General features: G+C 43.5%; 1 protein-coding gene across 2 annotated transcripts in view; it reads right to left on the minus strand.

Moving 5' to 3' along the window:
* OSBPL9 (oxysterol binding protein like 9) overlaps positions 1 to 19262 on the minus strand; it is a 220780-nt gene that overhangs the window by 184440 nt on the left and 17078 nt on the right. For both annotated transcript variants that reach the window (XM_077450243.1, XM_077450242.1), the window contains exon 2: positions 7627 to 7677. In XM_077450243.1, coding sequence (XP_077306369.1) covers positions 7627 to 7677 — 51 coding nt within the window. The remainder of the gene's footprint in view (positions 1 to 7626; positions 7678 to 19262) is intronic.

Consider the following 19262-nt stretch of genomic DNA (forward strand, 5'->3'; position numbering starts at 1 on the left):
CTGGTGAACACCTGCTGGCTCTTAGAATCCGCGCCCCAGGGAATCTTAAGCTCTAACCCCAGTGGGATCTGTCCCCCGTCTGCAGCAGTCAGCCGTAGGGTCCACAACCTTGCGGTGCACTCCAGATCCCTACGGTGTGTATCTGTCACCTCGCCTCAAGGTTCAGTTCCCCCATTTCCACAAGTAGCTTAAGCACATCCAAAGAAACTCTGGGGACACGGGACCCCCACAAAAACCCCATTACAATAGAGTCTATGCTCTTAAACAGTTTAATCAAAATGTAAACAGGAGAATTTGAGAGAATATACAGAAATTTAGGAAGAAAGATCATTTTAAACAAGTTTATTCAACCCATCAACCTAAGAGGTAAATTCTGCCATTTCTGTACGGTCTACCAAAAAATGCCTTTAAAAATCAGCCTCAAATTAAGGTCCAGGAACCTAGAGATGGGGGTGGTGGTCCAGCTCCCTAAGTATTTCAATGTTTTGGATAGAGGGATGGGGCAATCCGAAGGGACAGTCACTGCGTCATCAATGGGAAATGGGGATGATTTACACCAGTTAATTTGGAAACCAGAATGATCTCCAAACTCCTGGATTAGTCTCACAGGCTCCAGCACCCTGATGAACAAGTCACAAGAAAAATAAAACCCTTTATGCAGTAGACAAAACAGTCCACAGGCTCCCACTATTCAGTAGGATATCTTGAGCAATAAGAAATCTTGAGCATAGATACAGTATCATAGTAACATAGTAAATTCTCCTGTACTGCCAGGGAAATGAGGCACAAAGCAGAGTTCCAGGCGGGGGGGGGGGGGGAATAAGGCATTCACACCTCCCCCGCTCCTACAGTTCTCTTCCAAGATTCCAGCTAAAATATCAAAGGTTGCTGGGGGGACGTGGAGAGCTCCCACCCCTCGGCGACCCCAGGCATCCAACCATCCTGAGGCCTCAGTAGGAGTTGGAGAAATATACCTTTCCTTTATCCACAATTTGGCTGGGCACAGCATACTATAGATCAAATTAAAAATGAAAGGAGGCCCTTTGTTTCTGAATGGCAGCAGAGAAGTCAGGATATATAGAAATCAGGTAGCCAAGTTCAATACAGGCCTCGTCCTTGCCCCTAGCAAAATATTCTTTCGGTCACGGAAATGCAGGAGATTGCTCCCTTTGGAGGTGCTCGATCCGAGATGCGATGTGCTCTATGGCATGTTAGTAAAAGTACCAGGCGCCATGTGCTCTTTGAACCACCCCTCTAAGAACTTAAGGTGTTTTCCCTCCGCTCCCTCAGGGAACCCCATCAACCTTATATTATTCCTGCTCATACGATCTTCCATATCGTCCATCTTTAAAGTATGCTCAGGAGGGTTTTCTTTGCCTCCTGAACAGCAGTGTCCATAGGTCTGACAGTGTCCTCCAGAGAAGCAATACCGTGGTCTACAGCCTGTGCCTTTTCTCTGAGCTTCTGTATGTTATGTTTCATGAATGAGAATTCCAATTTAAGCTCCCCAAAGTGATCAATTAACTTGTTCTGGCAGCCCTGTATGGCCGCCATAATCTGTGTAAGGGATGGATCCTCTTCCTCCTCCACCTACCTGCCAGCTGTGAATTCGGGGCATCCAGCCTATCTAAAGATCTCCCCCTGGACTGCTAGCAGTATAATTATGTTACAGGGACCCCACACAATACAGTAGTTGAAACGTTGAAAGCAGATTCCTTCCCAAAGGGGGGGGGGGGGGGTCCAACAATAAAGGTGATCACTAACGTATGGCAGTCAGTTAAAAGACTGACGGGGTATAAGGGTGTAACAGAATATTATCCCCTGTGGCATAACAAACATCTGCAAGAATTGTCAGCTATTGGGAGGATTGGGGTATGGGAAAAGCAGGGAATAAATCAGTTGAATCATTTGTATGAGGGTAATACCCTAAAATCATTTGCAGAACTGAGGAAAGAATATGGGATACCAAAGCAATCATTTTACAGTTACAGATTTGACATGCCCTAGGTATCCAGTTTAAAAAGACAACCTATGGAATGGAGCAAGATTTGTCTTCTCCAAGAGATCATAAAGATAATTAAGATATATGTCCCCAAGGGACTGATTTCAGAGGTCTATGTGCAAATAACTGATAGAACTAATACGGAGGTAGTGCTTTCTAAAGCCGCGTACACACGTAGCCGTCTGTCCGACGTACTTAGTCTGGCGGACGTCCGCCAAACTGTCCGTCGGAATTTTCGAGCGGGCTACTTGCCCACACATGGCACTTTTTCAGCGGACTAATACGGCGTACTAAGTCCGCCGTATTAAGTCCGCCGTACTTTCGAAATGAACGGACTCGCCCACACACGCGGAGGAAAGTCCGCTCATTTAGAGCGCGTCTCCAGGTAGGCGGGGCCCGCGAAGGAGACGTCGCTGGCCCGCCGCCTGGTATGGATTTAAAGGGGAACCCCCAACGCCGAAAAAAATCGGCGTGGGGGTCCCCCCCAAGTCCACAACAGACCCTTGTCCGAGCACGCTACCCGGCCGGCCAGGAAAGGGGGGCGAGCGAGCGCCCCCCCCTCCTTAGCCGTACCAGGCCGTGTGCCCTCAACATGGGGGTGCCTTGGGGAAGGGGGGGGCCGCGCGGCCCCCCCACCCCAAAGCACCTTGTCCCCATGTTGATGAGGACAAGGGCCTCTTCCCGACAACCCTGGCCGTTGGTTGTCGGGGTCTGCGGGCAGGGGGCTTATCGGAATCCGGGAGCCCCCTTTAATAAGGGGGCCCCCGGATACCGGCCCCCCACCCTATGTGAATGAGTATGGAATACAATGTACCCCTACCCATTCACCTGTAAAATAAAAGTACAAAAAAAAAATCACAACACACGAGATAAAATACTTTATTGCACAGCTCCGGGGGTCTTCCGTCTTCGGGGGTCTTCTCGCCGGACTCCTCCGCTATCTTCTTGTAGCTCTTTTGCTAGCGGAGGAGTCCGGCTTTCTTCCTCGCCGCCGGCCTCTTCTCCCGACTTTGGGGGTCTTGTCCCCCTCTTCGGTTCTTCTGCCGGGCCACCGCGCCTTCTTATAGCTCTTTTACAGGCGGTGGCCCGGTCTTCTGTCGCCGCTGCCGCCTTCTTCTTGTAGTAAATGTAATAAAAAGGTAGATATGTTAGGATTATAAAAGATGTTGGAAATTGGAACTCTCCATAGGGAGGGAAAGGAGGTGGGGCTACTTGGGAAGAAAAGTCATACGCAATATTAGGGTGAGAGGGATAATTGTGTAATGTAAAATGTAAGATTTAATTGTAGGTTTTAAACTGGTGGAAAAAAAAAAAAGGAAGAAAGAAGAGAAGAGGATCTCCCCCTGCGTCTTGAGGTGATCCACATGTCTCAGCAGCGGTGGCAATTCCTCCTCCTCCTCCCGTGCACCGGCGCCATCTTGGGAGCCCCAGGAAAAAAAAAAAAAAAAAATCAGGCCAACCGTTCTCCTGGTGTTTTGGGCCAGTGAGGCCCATATTTCACCATCTCTGGAGGTGCCTGTGAGGATCCCCCAGCAGTCCAGGTCAAAATTTGAGCGTTTTGCTCACAGGATCATGGCAGAATCAACAACCTGCAAAGAGAGCTCTGTCCCTGCAGTCCTCACATGCTGCGCTCAGGCTCCACCCCCTGGGTCAAAGAAATCTTATTATGGAGAATTCCACTGCCGACCTCCTGACAATGCTAGTTGACGCTCTGTGTTTTCAGTACACTGCTACAGGAAAAGAACGTAGATTATTAAATTCGGGAGGCCTTATCTGCAGAAGGGTCCCAGGTCAATGACTGTAAAGAAGTCAGCAGGAAAACCGGTCAGCAATGGCAGCTTTCATGTCACGCTCATGACAGGTTTCCCTTCATATTTATATGTTCCAGCACACACACACACACACACACACACACACACACACACACACACACACACACACGGACTTGCATTTTTCAATTGTACTATACAGCTTTCTCATTTACCCACCCCCCACGTCAAATAATAAATATGGCAGAAGCTCTGCAAAATCTTATTTTAACGTTTTATTTAAAGCTAAAGTAAAGCTAAAGTTTCTGCATACAATCTTTAATGACTTGCTGCTAACATAACCACGAGGGGTGAAGCTTGAGGACATGCCGTCAACACTTCCGGTTCCCCATAGCTTCAGCATTTTCACTCCTTAGCAGAAATCTGTTTTCCCCATCTGTAACCAAGGCAGGAGGTAGAGGATAGAAGGCACATTGATATTTGGTGCATACAGTTTTACCTTTAGGGTACAATCACACCAGGTGCGGTGCGACTGTGTTGCGAAGGCGTTGGGTGGCTATTCCAGCAGCCTCACCGCAAAACAAGGCAAAATGCCTAGTCTCCGGGGTGGACAATTCATACCATTGCGCTACAACGTAGTATGTAGGTGGTATGCAGTAAAAAAAAAAAAAAAATTGAGTTTAGTACTTTCCCCAGTGCAGCAATCGCACGTCAACCAATAAACTATCATTGGATTAGGTTTCTTCACAGTAAGAGCTGTTAAAATGTGGAATAGACTGTTGCCAGAGGTGGTTTTGGCCTGCTCAGTAGATTGCTTTAAAGCGGTAGTAAACCTGCAAATTTTTTTTTTTAAACCTGCAAAGCAAAAGGCATAATGAGCTAGTATGCACCGCATACTAGCTCATTATGAAATACTTACCTTAGAACGAGGCCCCGACATCTGGCCCGATCCACGCCAAGGGAGCTGACATGCTCCCTCTGCGTTTCTTCCGGGTATCGCGGCTCCGGCGCTGTGAGTGGCCGGAGCCGCGATATCGTCACTCCCGTGCATGCGCGCGGGAGATATCATTCCGGCCGGCCGGCCACTGCCGGATTTTCAGGCCAAGAATCCCCTTGTGCGCATGTGCCGCTGCAGTCAGCGGCGCATACCGAGGGGAATATCTCCTAAACCGTACAGGTTTAGGAGATATTTTTTTTACCTACAGGTAAGCCTTATTATAGGCTTTCCTGTAGGTAAAAGTAAAAAAATTGAGTATACAACCACTTTAAGAAAGGACTGGAAACTTTCCTGAATGTACATAATATAACTGGGTACTAACATTTATAGGTAAAGTTGATCCGGGGAAAATCTGATTGCCTCTCGGGGGGGATCAGGAAGGAATTTTTTTTCCTTGCTGTAGCCAATTGGATCATGCTCTGCTGGGGTTTTTTGCCTTCCTCTGGATCAACTATGGGTATAAAATTGGGTATATTAGATTGTATGATATTTTTTATTTTATTTATTTATTGTCTTTAAGGTGGAACTGGATGGACTAGTGTCTTTTTTCAACCTAACTATGCAACTATGAAATGTCCCTGTGGGGATTATTTACTAAAGCTGAAGAGTGGCTCGCTTCTGCATAGAAACCAATCAGCTTCTAACCTCAGGTTTGTTCAATTAAAGCAGTGATGGCAAACCTTGGCACTCCAGATGTTTTGGAACTACATTTCCCATGATGCTCCACTACACTGCAGAGTGTATGAGCATCATGGGAAATGTAGTTCCAAAACATCTGGGGTGCCAAGGTTCGCCATCACTGAATTAAAGTGTTACTAAACCCAGGACCCTGCATTCACTATAACTCAGGGGTTGACAAATTTGCTTGGAATCTAGGAGCCAGCTAAAAAAGTTAGGAGCCAGGTCCGTGACGGCGATCCGGACCTGTCTCTGGCCTGACATGGAGACGAGTGAGGGGAAGATAGCGCCCCCAGCTCCCCACCTGTCTCCAAGTCATTGCCCATAGCTCTTAGAGGGACATTTTATTTTTTTATTTTTTTCAAATGACAAATTTTTTTTAAATTACGTTTTAGTGTAAATATGAGATGTGAGGTCTCTCTGACTCCAGATCTCATATATAAAAGAGGACCTGTCATGTTTTTTTTTTAAACGCGCCCTGTCCCGCCAATCTTGCGTGCAGAAGCGAGCGCATATATGAAAGCGCTGTTCAAACCACACATGTGAGGTATCGCTGTGATCGGTAGAGTGAGAGCAATAATTCTAGCCCTAGACCTTCTCTGTAACTTAAAACGTGCAACCTGTAGAATTTTTTAAACTTCGCCTATGGAGATTTAAGGGTAAAAGTTTGTCACCATTCCATGAGCGGGCGCAATTTTGAAGTAAGTCATGTTGGGTATCAATTTACTCGACGTAACATTATCTTCACAATATAAAAAAAATTGGGCTAACTTTACTGTTGTCTTATTTTTTTGTTATTAAATACATTTTCCCCAAAAAAAGTGTGCTTGTAAGTCCGCTGTGCAAATACGGTGTGACAGACAGTATTGCAACGACCCCCATTTTATTCTCTAGGCTGTTAGAATAAAATATATATATAATGTTTAGGGGTTCTGAGTAAAGGGAAGGAGATGGAGCTTCCCCTGCCTGCCAGCCTATTAGCATTGCTGGTTGTAATTCCAACGGTCACCACAAGAGGGCGCCAGATTCCAGAAGGAACCATAGGATCGTAGAAGGCCTCAAAGCCGGGGGCTCAATTACCGGCTGCCGGCGGCGCGGCCCAACGCGATCACGCCAGGGGGTCCGCAGTGACAGGAGACCCCCAGCTGTGATGCCCCAGGCGCCAGGTTGCTAATTCTAGTCGCAAATGCGACCTGGCGCCCGGGTTTTGTCGAGCCCTGCTATAACTGGTCTCAAACTGTACACAGAACAAGTTTATTTAAAAAGATGAATAGTGTAGTGCACCAGGATCAGCATTGCCTGCACAACAACACACACACCAACTGCTGCATTCTAACAGAGCGGCTGATGTAAATGGACCCTTACTGATGATAGGGTGTCCATGTACTTGACGTCATTTTATTAAAAGATTAAATTAAAACTTATTACACCACTACGGTGTTCTTTTTTAATGTTCTTTCCTTTGTTCTCACCTCTCTAACATGCAGTTTCCAAAAAGCATTATGGAGATTTTAAGGACAGGGGTTTTCACCAGCTTCAATGAAGAATACACAGCCAGGAAAATTTACAGTGGAGCCTGGCTGTCTTTTTGGTGGTGGGAGGGGGGGGAGGGGTAGGGAAACCTACAGAACCATAAAGAGTAGAGATTTAAATCAGGATCACAAAATAAATAAAAAAAAAAAAATGTAAAAAAGGAAGAAGGAGAGAAGGATTTAAAAATATATAATAGATCGAATTAAAAATGTATTTGACAGTCTCTGCTCTTTATTGATAAGCCATTTGAAAGAAAAAATAAAAAATAAAAATAATAATAATAATAATAATAATAATAAATAACTGATGCCCATAAAACAAAAAAAAAAACAAAGCCTGTCAAATCTGATGTTCTTGATTCTGGAGGTTCCACTCAGTTTGATCAAACCCCAAAGCCCCTTCTAAATTCCTGAATGAATAGGTCAGCCACACACAGCAATATAAGCGCTTTAGCAGACATGGGACTGTACACTTATTTGGACAATGTGCAAACATACAAGCAGTCACAACGGACAAGTTACAGTCCAATGTAAAATTAATTGTACATTTTAGAAAAAAAAAAAAAAAAAAAAAACAAACACACAAGCACAACCCTGTAAATGCAAAACAAACACAAATGGCTGAAACAATTAATAACCTGTACTTACCCTAAGACGGACACAGCCTCTCCGTGATCCTCTCATCATTTTGTCTTTTGACTGTTAAAAAAAGGAAAAGGAGTATTAGACAATCGTGTCACAAATATTTCATCTACACGATCATTCTGTTACACGGCCAATGTATTTAAATGGTACAACTCTGCTGACCAATCCAATGATTGCTCACCAACTTCTGAGGTCAGAGATCACAAGCTCTCTCCAAATAAAGGATTACATCATGTGTGAGGTTGCCCATGGGCAATTATTTGTAAGATTTGGATAGCAAAGACCGAATTTGCACTTAATCTGTCCATATGTGGTGAGACTACAGATGTCCCTGAACAGAAACTTCCTGAATAGTTAGAGCGGACAGTTGTGCTCATAAGTTTACATACCCTCGTAGAATTTGTGATTTTTTTTTTTTTTTTCAGAGAATATGAATGACAAAAACACAAACTTCTTTCCATTCATGGTTAGTGTTTGGCTGAAGCCATTTATTATCAATCAACCGTGTTTACTCTTTAAAGAAGGTCAATGAGTTTCTTGCATCTTTCATCCAGTGCTGCACTGACGTTTCTGAGTCGTCATGGGGAAAGCAAAATAATTGTTAAAAGGATCTGTGGGAAAAGGTAGTTGAACTGTATAAAACAGGAAAGGGATATAAAAAGATATCCATGGAATTGAGAATGCCAATTAGCAGTGCTCAAACTCAAAATCAAGAAGTGGAAAATTAGGGGTTCTGTAGAAACCAAACCACGGTCAGCTAGACCAACTAAAATTTCAGCCACAACTGCCAGGAAAATTGTTGAGGATGCAAAGAAAAACCCACAAATAACTTCAGGTGAAATACAGGACTCTCTGAAAACACGTGGTGTGGCCGTTTCAAGATGAACAACTAGAAAATGCATTTCCTGGAGAAAATGCGTGGGAGTGCTGAATAGCATCAAAACTGCCCCATCATATTCCTCTATTATAAATCAGCACATGGTGTGTCTGTGCTCTCCTCTGGGCTCTGTAATCTGAGATGCTCCAGCCACCTCCCCCCACAGCCCATCACTGTGTATAAGAAGCTTTGGTAACCATGGAAACAAAACAGACGACAACAAAAGCCTGGATGCCCTAAATTTAAATGACATTTTCTGAAAATGATTGGCTCTGCGTAACTTCTGCATACTTTCAGCTATTAAAGCCATTCAACTAAAATGTTCAGCTCTTTCAGCTGATGACAGGACGTCAACTTATTAAAATATTAAGCTTAACACTTTTTTTTTTACATTGAAGTCAATGAGCGCATGCTTAAAATCCTTAAAATCTTCTTCCGCTACGAAAAGTTTTAGCTCCTTCATACTTTCACCTACAGACGCCAAAGTTTAAAATGTTCACAAAATATTCAGCTATCTGGCTATATCTTTTCAGTTTGATATCTTTTACAGTTTTTGTGAAAAAGCCATTTAAGTTTATTAACCATTTCAGAAAATTTCGTTACATTTAGGGCATCCAGGCTTTTGTTGCCTGTTGTGTTTCCATGGTTACCAAAGCTTCTTATACACAGTGATGGGCAGTGGGGGGAGGCGGCTGGAGCATCTCAGGATTACAGAGCCCAGGGGAGAGCACAGACACACCATGTACTGATTTAAAATAGAGGAATATGATGGGCAGTTTTGATGGGGGCAATATGATGGGGCAGTTTTGATGCTATTCAGCACTCCCACACATTTTCTCCAGGAAATGAATTTTCTAGTTACTCTTATTATAGCTAAATTTACCATCCTTACTACATAAACAGTAATATACCGAAACGTGCGGAATGTTCCCAATTGGTGTGCTATTACTTTGTGGATCTTTTCGCCAAATGGTTCACGAAATATCGCCGTTTTGGCAGCAAAATTGGTCCCATGGGAATGGATGGCGAAATATTAAAAACTAGAGTGGGAGGTGATAAAAGCCAACAACCCCATGATAAGCTAAAACATTATGTCCACGCCATATTCAGCCAAAACATTATGACCACAACATGATCAGCCAAAACATGACCACCCCCATGAAAATAATAATAATAAATAAAACAAAAAATATAAATTTTTGAAAAAAAAATGTTCAGCTCTTTCAGCTAATGATGGGACTGCAACTTTTTTACTACTATTTATACTTTTTAAAATATTAAGCTTTTTAAACACTTTTCACAGTTGTTCAAGCCACTCCACCCAGTTACTCCGCCCACTCCAGTAGGTGGAGGCAAGAACACTTCACAAAATTTCCCCAGAAATTGTAGCTTTTCTAGTCATTCATATTCTCTGAAAAATGGCTAAGAAATCATAAGTTTACATACCCTGGCAGAATTCACGAGCACAACTGTATATCTAAATCTAGATCTAGATCTATATATAAATTATGGGATCTGGAGAGGAAAGCTTGCAGCCTAAACAGCGTTGTGGATTAAAGCAGGGGTTGACAAATTTGCTTGGAATCTAGGAGCCAGCTAAAAAAGTTAGGAGCCGGGTCCGTGACGGCGATCTGGACCTGTCCCTGGCCTGACATGGAGACGAGTGAGGGGAAGACGGTGCCCCAAGCCCCTCACCTGTCTCCAAGTCATTGCCCATAGCTCTTAGAGGGACATTTTATTTATTTTTTTCAAATGACAAATTTTTTTAAAATTGCATTTTAGTGTAAATATGAGATGTGAGGTCTCTCTGACCCCCCGGATCTCATATACAAGAGGACCTGTCATGCTTTTTTCTATTACAAGGGATTTTTACATTCCTTGTAATAGGAATAAAAGTGACACACATTTTTTTTTATTTTTTTTAAAGAACAGTGAAAAAAATAAAAATAAAAGTTAAAATAAAAAAAAAAAATATTTTAAACGCGCCCTGTCCCGCCAAGCTTGCGTGCAGAAGCGAACGCATATATGAAAGCGGTGTTCAAATCACACATGTGAGGTATCGCTGCGATCGGTAGAGTGAGAGCAATAATTCTAGCCCCAGACCTCCTCTAACTTAAAAAGTGCAACCTGCTTCTCCTTTTGTTAAAAGAAAAATTTCTTCTCAATAAAAAACAATTTAAAAAAAGAAAAGAAAGTGAAACCTGTAGAATTTTTTAAATGTCGCCTATGGAGATTTTAAAAGGTAAAAGTTTGTCGCCATTCCATGAGCGGGCGCAATTTTGAAGCATGACATGTTTGGTATCAATTTACTCGACGCAACATTATCTTTCACAATATTAAAAAAAATTGGGCTAACTTTACTGTTGTCTTATTTTTTTTTTTTATTAAATACATTTTCCCCAAAAAAGTGCGCTTGTAAGTCCGCTGTGCAAATACGGTGTGACAGACAGTATTGCAATGACCACCATTTTATTCTTTAGGGTGTTAGAATAAAATATATATATAATTTTTAGGGGTTCTGAGTAAAGGGAAGGAAGATAGGCTGGCAGGCAGGGAAAATTAGCATTGCATCCATTAGCATTGCTGGTTGTAATTCCAACGGCCACCACAAGAGGGCGCCAGATTCCAGAAGGAACCATAGGATCGTAGAAAGCCTCAAAGCCGGGGGCTAAATTACCGGCCGGCGGCGGCGCGGCCCGACGCGATCGCGCCGGGGGGGTCCGCGGAGACAACATACCCCCAGCTGTGCTGCCCCAGGTGCCAGTTCGCTAATTCTAGTCGCAAATGCGACCTGGCGCCCGGGTTTTGTCGAGCCCTGGATTAAAGCATTGATTGCCTAAAAAAGGTGCAGTTGCTGGTTTATAAATTTTAACAGTCATTCAATTGAGTTTGTTTAGTACGACTGGTGGAGGATCACACATTTGATCGAAATCTAAGAAATTACTGAGTTTCACCATTTTTTGCATCGAACTTTCATTATCACTTAATTTATTTTTTTTTGATCACTGTGATTATGGACTATTGTTCTAATATTTTTATGCCATGAGATCTATTGCATACGTCACATATTGTCAATAATTTTTAGCACTTTTGCACCATATTGCATTATTTGCACTTCATTTTGTATTCATCTGTGATTATGGTGATCCATTACACCATAGGGCAGGGGTAGGCAACCTTGGCCCTCCAGCTTTTTGAAACTACAAGTCCCATGGGACATTCAAGACCCTGATAGTCACAGGCATGACTCCTAGAGGCAGAGACATGATGGGATTTGTAGTTTCACCACAGCTGGAGGGCCAAGGTTGCCTACCCCTGCCATAGGGATAGATATCAAACAGAGGGTTTAAAATAGGGATTTTTAGACCAGCGCTGCCTTATTTTCCCTCGCATATTTTGGTTTCCAAAAATCAGGGCAGCTGCGATCTGTAGTTTTATCAAATCCTTGCACCCCAGTTCCCATCCAGTATCTTTGGCGCTGTTTTTCATTTCTTTCTTCAGATGCTGTACGAGAGCCTCAACTGTCTCCCTCCTCATTGGCTGAGACGACAAGAGCAGGCACCATTGGCTCCCGCTGCTGTCAGGGAGAAGGAGAAGGTACAAACTCTTCTTTCTCAAATCTGGCTGAGGATGAGCTCATGCACGTTAGCAGCTGCTGGTGCAGAGGCCGCCAAGAAGTCGGCACTGCACTAATCACAAGCAGCGAGACATTTTCCCAATCAGTGGCTGCAGAGATCGGGAAAATGTCTCACTGCCTGTGATTAGTGCAGTGCCGACTTCCTGGCGGGCTCTGCATGTGCGGCTGCAAACACGCCTGAGCTCATCCTTAATTCTGGCCTAGACAGGAATGATATGCGCTTAGGCATGACCCTGACCACGCCCCAGTTCAAGCCTTCTGGGACACTTTACACGTCCCAGGAGCCTGCAGGACCAGACCCTGCAGGCTCCTGGGAAGCAACGGCACACATTTATCTGCATGTTTTTTTTTGTTACTGAAAAAAAGATAAGCGGATTGCTCAGAGCTCTTTGTGACAAGACTAGGCTCAGATGACTTGACATCCTCTACTGTACCAGGTAAAAGTCTTCATTAAAAAATGTATTATTAATAATAATAATAATAATTCGGGTTTACATCCACTTTAAAGGGGTTCTAGAGACTCAACGTTTACCATTCGATGCATGATGGTTAAAAAAAAAAAAAAACTTCTCTGTGCAGCTCCCCAAAATACTTTCCAGAGCCCCATCGTGAGCCAGCAATGTGCACAACAGCAGAGACTCTCCGGTGACTCCCCAACTTCATTGGCTGGGACAACAGTGGGAGCCATTAGCTCTAATGAGGAGGAGAGAGGGGGCGGGGCCTGAGACACAGCTCTGTGTGTGAATGGACACACAGAGCAGCGGCTCACGAGCAAGGCAGTTTGCGTGCCCTCATTGCAAGCCTCTTGCTCTGGGGGCAGGAGGGAGGGGCCAGGAGGACCAGAGGAGGTGGTGGATTGGGGCTGCTCTCTGAAAAACCACTGCACAGAGCAGGTAAGTACATGTTTGTTATTAACTACTTAACCCCCCTCCCCCCTGAAAGGTGCCAATTGTGGCGCCGGAGGGGGGGAGGGTTCCGATGAGCGGAGGTCCACTTTAGGGTGGACCTCCGCTTTAACCACTGTGCACTTAAACCCCCTTCCTAACCAGACCAATTTTCAGCTGTGTTCACATTTTGAATGACAATTACTCGGTCATGAACACTTCCGGGATAGCTCTCTGCGGAAAGGGGCGTAGATTACGCCCCTTTCCGCAAGTGCCCGCCCCATTCCGCAAGTGCCGCGCTGCCTGCTGGGAAACACACAGATCCCAGAGGCAGCGGGATTATTGCGCAGCGCAATTCGCGCATGCGCAGTAGGGAACCGGGAAATGAAGCCGAAAGGCTCCATTTCCTGATTCCCATACCCAAGATGGCGGCGGCAGCACCTTACAGACGATCTAGAGATCCGCTTCGGGTGCAGACATCGCAGGCGCGCTGGACAGGTAAGTGTCACTATTTTAAAAGTCAGCAGCTGCAGTATTTGTAGCTGCTGGCTTTTAAAAAAAAATAAAATAAAAAAATAAAAAAAACGCGGAGTCCCGGTGGACTCCCGCTTTAAGTGGTAAAAAAAAAAAAAATTAATAATAAACAGTCCAAATGCATTCCAGAAGTGTTTCTGCGTGCGTGTTTTATTGCATTTTCATTTATTTATTTTTTTAATCGCCCTTCAACACTTTTTTTTTTGGAACCTATACAAAAACGACTTTCCATGCAGGAATTTTTTTTAATTGGACCAGAACAAAAAACGCTGCAGCGCTCTTTAGCGTACAAAGACCATTGGAATTAGTCCCTGCCTATACCCTTTATGTCTCCATCTTAATTATATACACACACACACACACACACACACACACACACACACACACACACACACACTTGGATTTTTGCATAATAAGCCAGTAAAGCCACCAATTATTACAAAATGTCCCCTTTAAATGGCACTGCACAAACAAGTGAGAGGATTTCCTGGCAATAAAATGACAATCATATGATAAAAGCTGGGATGACACATCACATGGAACACTTAAGGGAAATGATTTTTGGAACAAATACAGTCACACAGATCTTAATACACAATAAGTTACTTGCTAGCAAATTAAATGTTCATGCAGAACCAGAAAACATGCTCCAGCCTCTGTTCTTCTATTCATCTGATGTAACACTAAAATGACTGCAATACCCAGCAGTGTCTTTCATCAGTTTAAATCCAGCACAATAGATATGCTTGTAACACCTTCTACCGTAACTCCCAAACATTAAACCACTGCCTACAATAGTATGTAGACTGTATTGGGACAGGAAAACAACGACTGAAAAGTGTCTGTAAACATCTGATATCAAAAATCAACTACAGTAAGGGGGTAAAAATAAAATAAAAAATATTTGATCCCCTGCTGATTTTGTAAGTTTACCCACTGACAAAGAAATGATCAGTCCATAATTTTAATGGTAGGTTTATTTTAACAGCGAGAGACAGAGGAACAAAAAGATCCCAAAGAAAAAAAAAAAAAAAAAAAAAAAAAAAGTTAGAAAAAGATTTGCATTTTAAAACGAGTGAAATAAGTAATTTAATCCCCTATCAAATCTCTTAAAAGGGAGTGCTCCTAATCTCAGTGTGTTACCCATATAAACACACCTGTCCACAGAAGCAAATCAGATTCCAATCTCTCCACCATGGCCAAGACCAAAGAGCTGTCCAAGGATGTCAGACAAGATTGTAGACCTACACAAGGCTGGAATGGGCTACAAGACCATGTCAAAGCAGCTTGAGGAGAGGATGACAACAGTTGGCGAGATTATTTGAAGAGGGAAGAGACACAATAACTGTCCATCTCTCTTGGCCTGGGGCTCCATGCAAGATCTCACCTCGTTGAGTTTCAATGATCATGAGAACGGTGAGGAATCAGCCCAGAACTACACGGGAGAATCTTGTCAATGATCTCAAGGCAGCTGGTACCATAGTTACCAAGAAAACAATTGGTAACACTATGCTGTGAAGGACTGAAATCCAGCGCAAGGTCCCCCTGCTCAAGAAAGCACATGTACAGGCCAGTCTACATTTTTCGAATGAACATCTGAACGATTCAGAGGTGAACTGGACAAAAGTGTTGTGGTCAGATGAGACCAAAATCAAGCTCTTTGGCATCAACTCAACTATCCATGTTTAGAGGAAGAGGAAAGCTGCTTATGACCCCAAGAACACCATCCCTACCGTCAAACATGGGAGATGGAAACCATTATGCTTTGGGCATGACCAGACAACTTCACGGCATCAGAGACAATGGATGAGGCTTGTGGACAGGATAACATAATACAGGATGAGGTTGTGCATCTGTTATGCCATTCATCTAAGGATCACAAACTGCCTTGTTTGGCCTATGCCAGGCATGTCCAAAGTCCGGCCCGCGGTCCAGTTTTGAATGGCCCACGTGGTGTGCTGCAGGATCAGGGCTGTCAGATGAGCCCGATCTCGGCACTGTGATAAGCTCCGTCGGCTTCAAAAGTGAAAGTAAAGTGCAGAGGAGTGTGCTGTGCTCTGCTTCCCCCTACAGTGCAGTACCCGGCTGAATGAGGAAGCTGGAAAGATCAGTACTGTGCTAGAAGCTAAATTTGTTTTAAAAGGGCTTTATTTGTGTGTGTGTGTGCGCATGTATGTGCATGCATGTATGTGTCTGTATGTGTGTGTGTGCGCGCGCACACACATATGTGTCTGTATGTATGTGTGTATGCGTGTGTATGTGTGTGCGCGCGCATGTATGTGTCTATATGTATGTCTGTATGTATGTGTATGCATGCGTCTATATGTATGTATATATGTGTCTGTATGTACGTGTGCGCGCCCATGTGTCTGTATGTGTGTGCACATGTCTGTATGTGTGTGCATGTATGTATATGCATGCTTATGTATATATGTATGTATATGCATGCGTCTGTGTGCAGTTGTCTGTATGTACGTTACTTTTAATCCAGACCCCCCCCCCCATTCTTGTACCATCAGAACTGCTTTTGTAGGGCTTGTGTGTGATAGCAGCCAGGACTGCTGCTTTTCTGAAGAGCAATCCATACACAGATTGCTTTTCAGGGAAGAAGTTGGGGGTGGTAAAAACAGCTTAACCATGTGGTTTTACTGCCCCTCCAACAAGCCCTTGGTTCACATCTCTGTGGCTGCGTGAAGGGCAGCCCATTCATTTCAATGGGCTTCCCTACCCACAAAAATGCAGAGAAAAGTCCCTAAACTTTTTTTTTTTAAATTGCACTGCACCAAAAGCCCCCCCATGTTTTCCAATGTGTGGGGTACCATTAAGAATTAACGGTACCCCTAAAGAGCAGAGCATTCGTCTGTGTGTCGGGAACGAGCACGACAAGGGCAAGAGAATTCTTGTTGGGCAGTGCATTAGTGCTCGAACGACCAAAGTCAACCGAATTTTAATGGTTCAAAGAATGTCAGGCAAAATGGCTGGCCCTCACATATGTTCACTTCATCAAATCTGGCCCCCCTGGCCTATGCTATGATACTCTCATTTATACGGTTCCTGTTACCTGCCCATTACATCTTTGTTTGCGACCAGTTACTGTGGGGACCTGGTTTGGGCCTGGGGGGGGCCGCACCATAGACCTCCCACTACACTATCTGCTGCAGTGATAAATTTGATCTCTGCTTGAACAAATGTATATTTGAGAATTGCACTATTTATCCTATATTGACAAGTAGTTGAACGTAGATTCTCCTATATAAGTACCCCTGACGAAGGTTTGATATTGAAGATTGGACATTGGATATTGAAGATTTTTCTCAGATACTGGAGAGCAACAATATACTTTACTATATGCCTATTTGTATGTTTGTAATGCATTTGTCATAGGTTTTTGCTCTGTGTTTATGGATTACCACATTTGTGATTGATCATTTTTTACATGCTTTAATAAACATTGGTTTTATACAACTTTGGTAGTGTTGCTGCCATTGAAATCCAATTTTAAGGGGGAATTTCCAATTTCTACGGATGGGGCCATGTACCGTCAAATCTTAGGTGAGAACCTCCTTCCCTTAGCCAGGGCATTGAAAATGAGTCAGATTCCAGCATGACAAATGACCCAAAACACACAGCCAAGGCAACAGAGGAGTGGCTCAAGAAGAAGCACATTAAAGTCCTGGAGTGGCCTAGCCAATCTCCAGACCTTAATCCCATAGAAAATATGTGAAGGGAGTTGAAGGTTCGAGTTACCAAACGTCAGCCTCAAAACCTTAAGGACTTGGAGAGGATCCGCAGATGAGTGGGACAAAATACCTCCCGAGATGTGTGCAAAGCTGGTGGCCAACTACAAAAAAACATCTGACCTCGGATTGCCACCAAGCACAAAGTCATGTTTTGCAAAGAGGTCAAATACTTATTTCACTCATTAAAATTCAAAATCGATTTATAAACTTTTTTGATGCGTTTTTCTGGATTTTTTTTGTTATTCTGTCTCTCACTGTTAAAAATAAACCTACCATTAAAATTATAGACTGATCATTTCTGTACCAGTGGGCAAACGTACAAAATCAGCAGAGGAGTAAAAAAAATTTCCCCCGCTCACTGTAAGCATTTCCCCTCTACGGCTGCATTCACACTACAGCATTTTGAATCGTAGGCAGATTTGCTGCAAATCTGCCAGCCCTGATGTGTGAAGGACAAATCACAGCACACGCAATTGTCTCAGGACAAAATGTGCTGCAAACGCAGAAATCCCCATCGCAGGAAGCATGTCGCCCAAAAGAAGTGTCAGAACTTTTTTGGGTGACATGATTACTGTAATGTGGATTGCAGCAGACCGGCACTGAGATTTGAGGTGTCATTCAAATGAATAGCATCTCAAATGCGAGTTCCATGATTTGTCATTCACACATCAGCTTTGTCAAATCGCGGCAAATTTGCCCGCGATTCAAAATGCAGTAGTGTGAATGCAGCCTACAGTGTATACTTCCTCAATCTAAAAGCACCTAGTACAAATTTTGTCTCCTCTCTCTTCCCTCGGCTTTCTGCATGAGTCACTTAAACAGCCTCAGCTGTGCATGCTTCCCTATGAGACTGTGTAGAGGGAGGTGTTCTTTCACTCTACTCAGGTCTCAGATTACACTCAACTCTCTTCTCTAGTGTGTTACATCAAATACCATACCATCTTCTGGAGTTGAGAAATGGCCTTAGAAGGCTACAGATAAACCGTATTTGTTTAATCTCTGGATCATCTGAGGCCAGTCACTTCACTGGGTATATGTAAGGATTTACCACCACTTTCACGGATCAATGTATAAAGAATACCTGAACTGGTATTTAACTAACCAAACTGCCTATTTAATGGAAATACAAGAATCTCCTTGCCCGTAGGTAGTCCCCAGCTACATTTTTAAGGCACCAAGGACTAAATTGTAAGGGGGTTTGTGATTGGTCAATTGTTAGCACCAACTGTACCCCACCTCATTTTTCCTTAAATAAGAGAGCTACCTACCCCTACTGGTATTTTTGTTTATTTGTTGTTAGCCCTTTATTTCCGCTTCGTTCGGTCATAACTGGGCTGGATATATTCATCCTGGATCATGCCAGACAGCGTGATTTTCCCCTTTTACCAACTATGTAGGCATAGGAATACTTAAGATGGCCGCCATAGAATTACATGCATCTGCATCATTCACTGCGCCACCACTACAACAATGGTGCATGCGCAATGGCACTTATCTACATCCGCTACAGACAAATACGGGGCTTTTCCCCATCATTTCTCTGACTGCCATTTCCTGATCAGATGGCACTGGTGACTCTCCCACTGATTTGTCGATGTTCCTTATACTTGGTAAGCTGGATTCTATCATTCAATTACACTGCCCAGCAGCCTTTATTCAAGGACTAGGCTATACTTTATACAAACATGAATTCTCTTTCTGATGGTCGTCCCTTTATTTATGGCCATCTCTATAGGTGTTTTCCTCACTTGGAGAATCCTAAATACACGGCTCATCTAAATCTGGCCTTACTTCACCTAAACTGAGATTATATTAACCCTGATGGGCGGTACATATCCTACCCAACTATGTACACCCTTACCTTTAAAGTAAATTTTGCTGCGCTATTACCAAGGATGAACCTTGATGAACTATATTGAGTCTACCAAATTAAATGACTGCAGGTAATTTTTCTTTTGTAGAACATT

This window comes from Lithobates pipiens, unplaced genomic scaffold (assembly GCF_037356315.1).
Source record: "Lithobates pipiens isolate NorthernLeopardFrog02 unplaced genomic scaffold, aLitPip1_a1.2 Scaffold_23, whole genome shotgun sequence".
Taxonomy (NCBI): domain Eukaryota; kingdom Metazoa; phylum Chordata; class Amphibia; order Anura; family Ranidae; genus Lithobates; species Lithobates pipiens.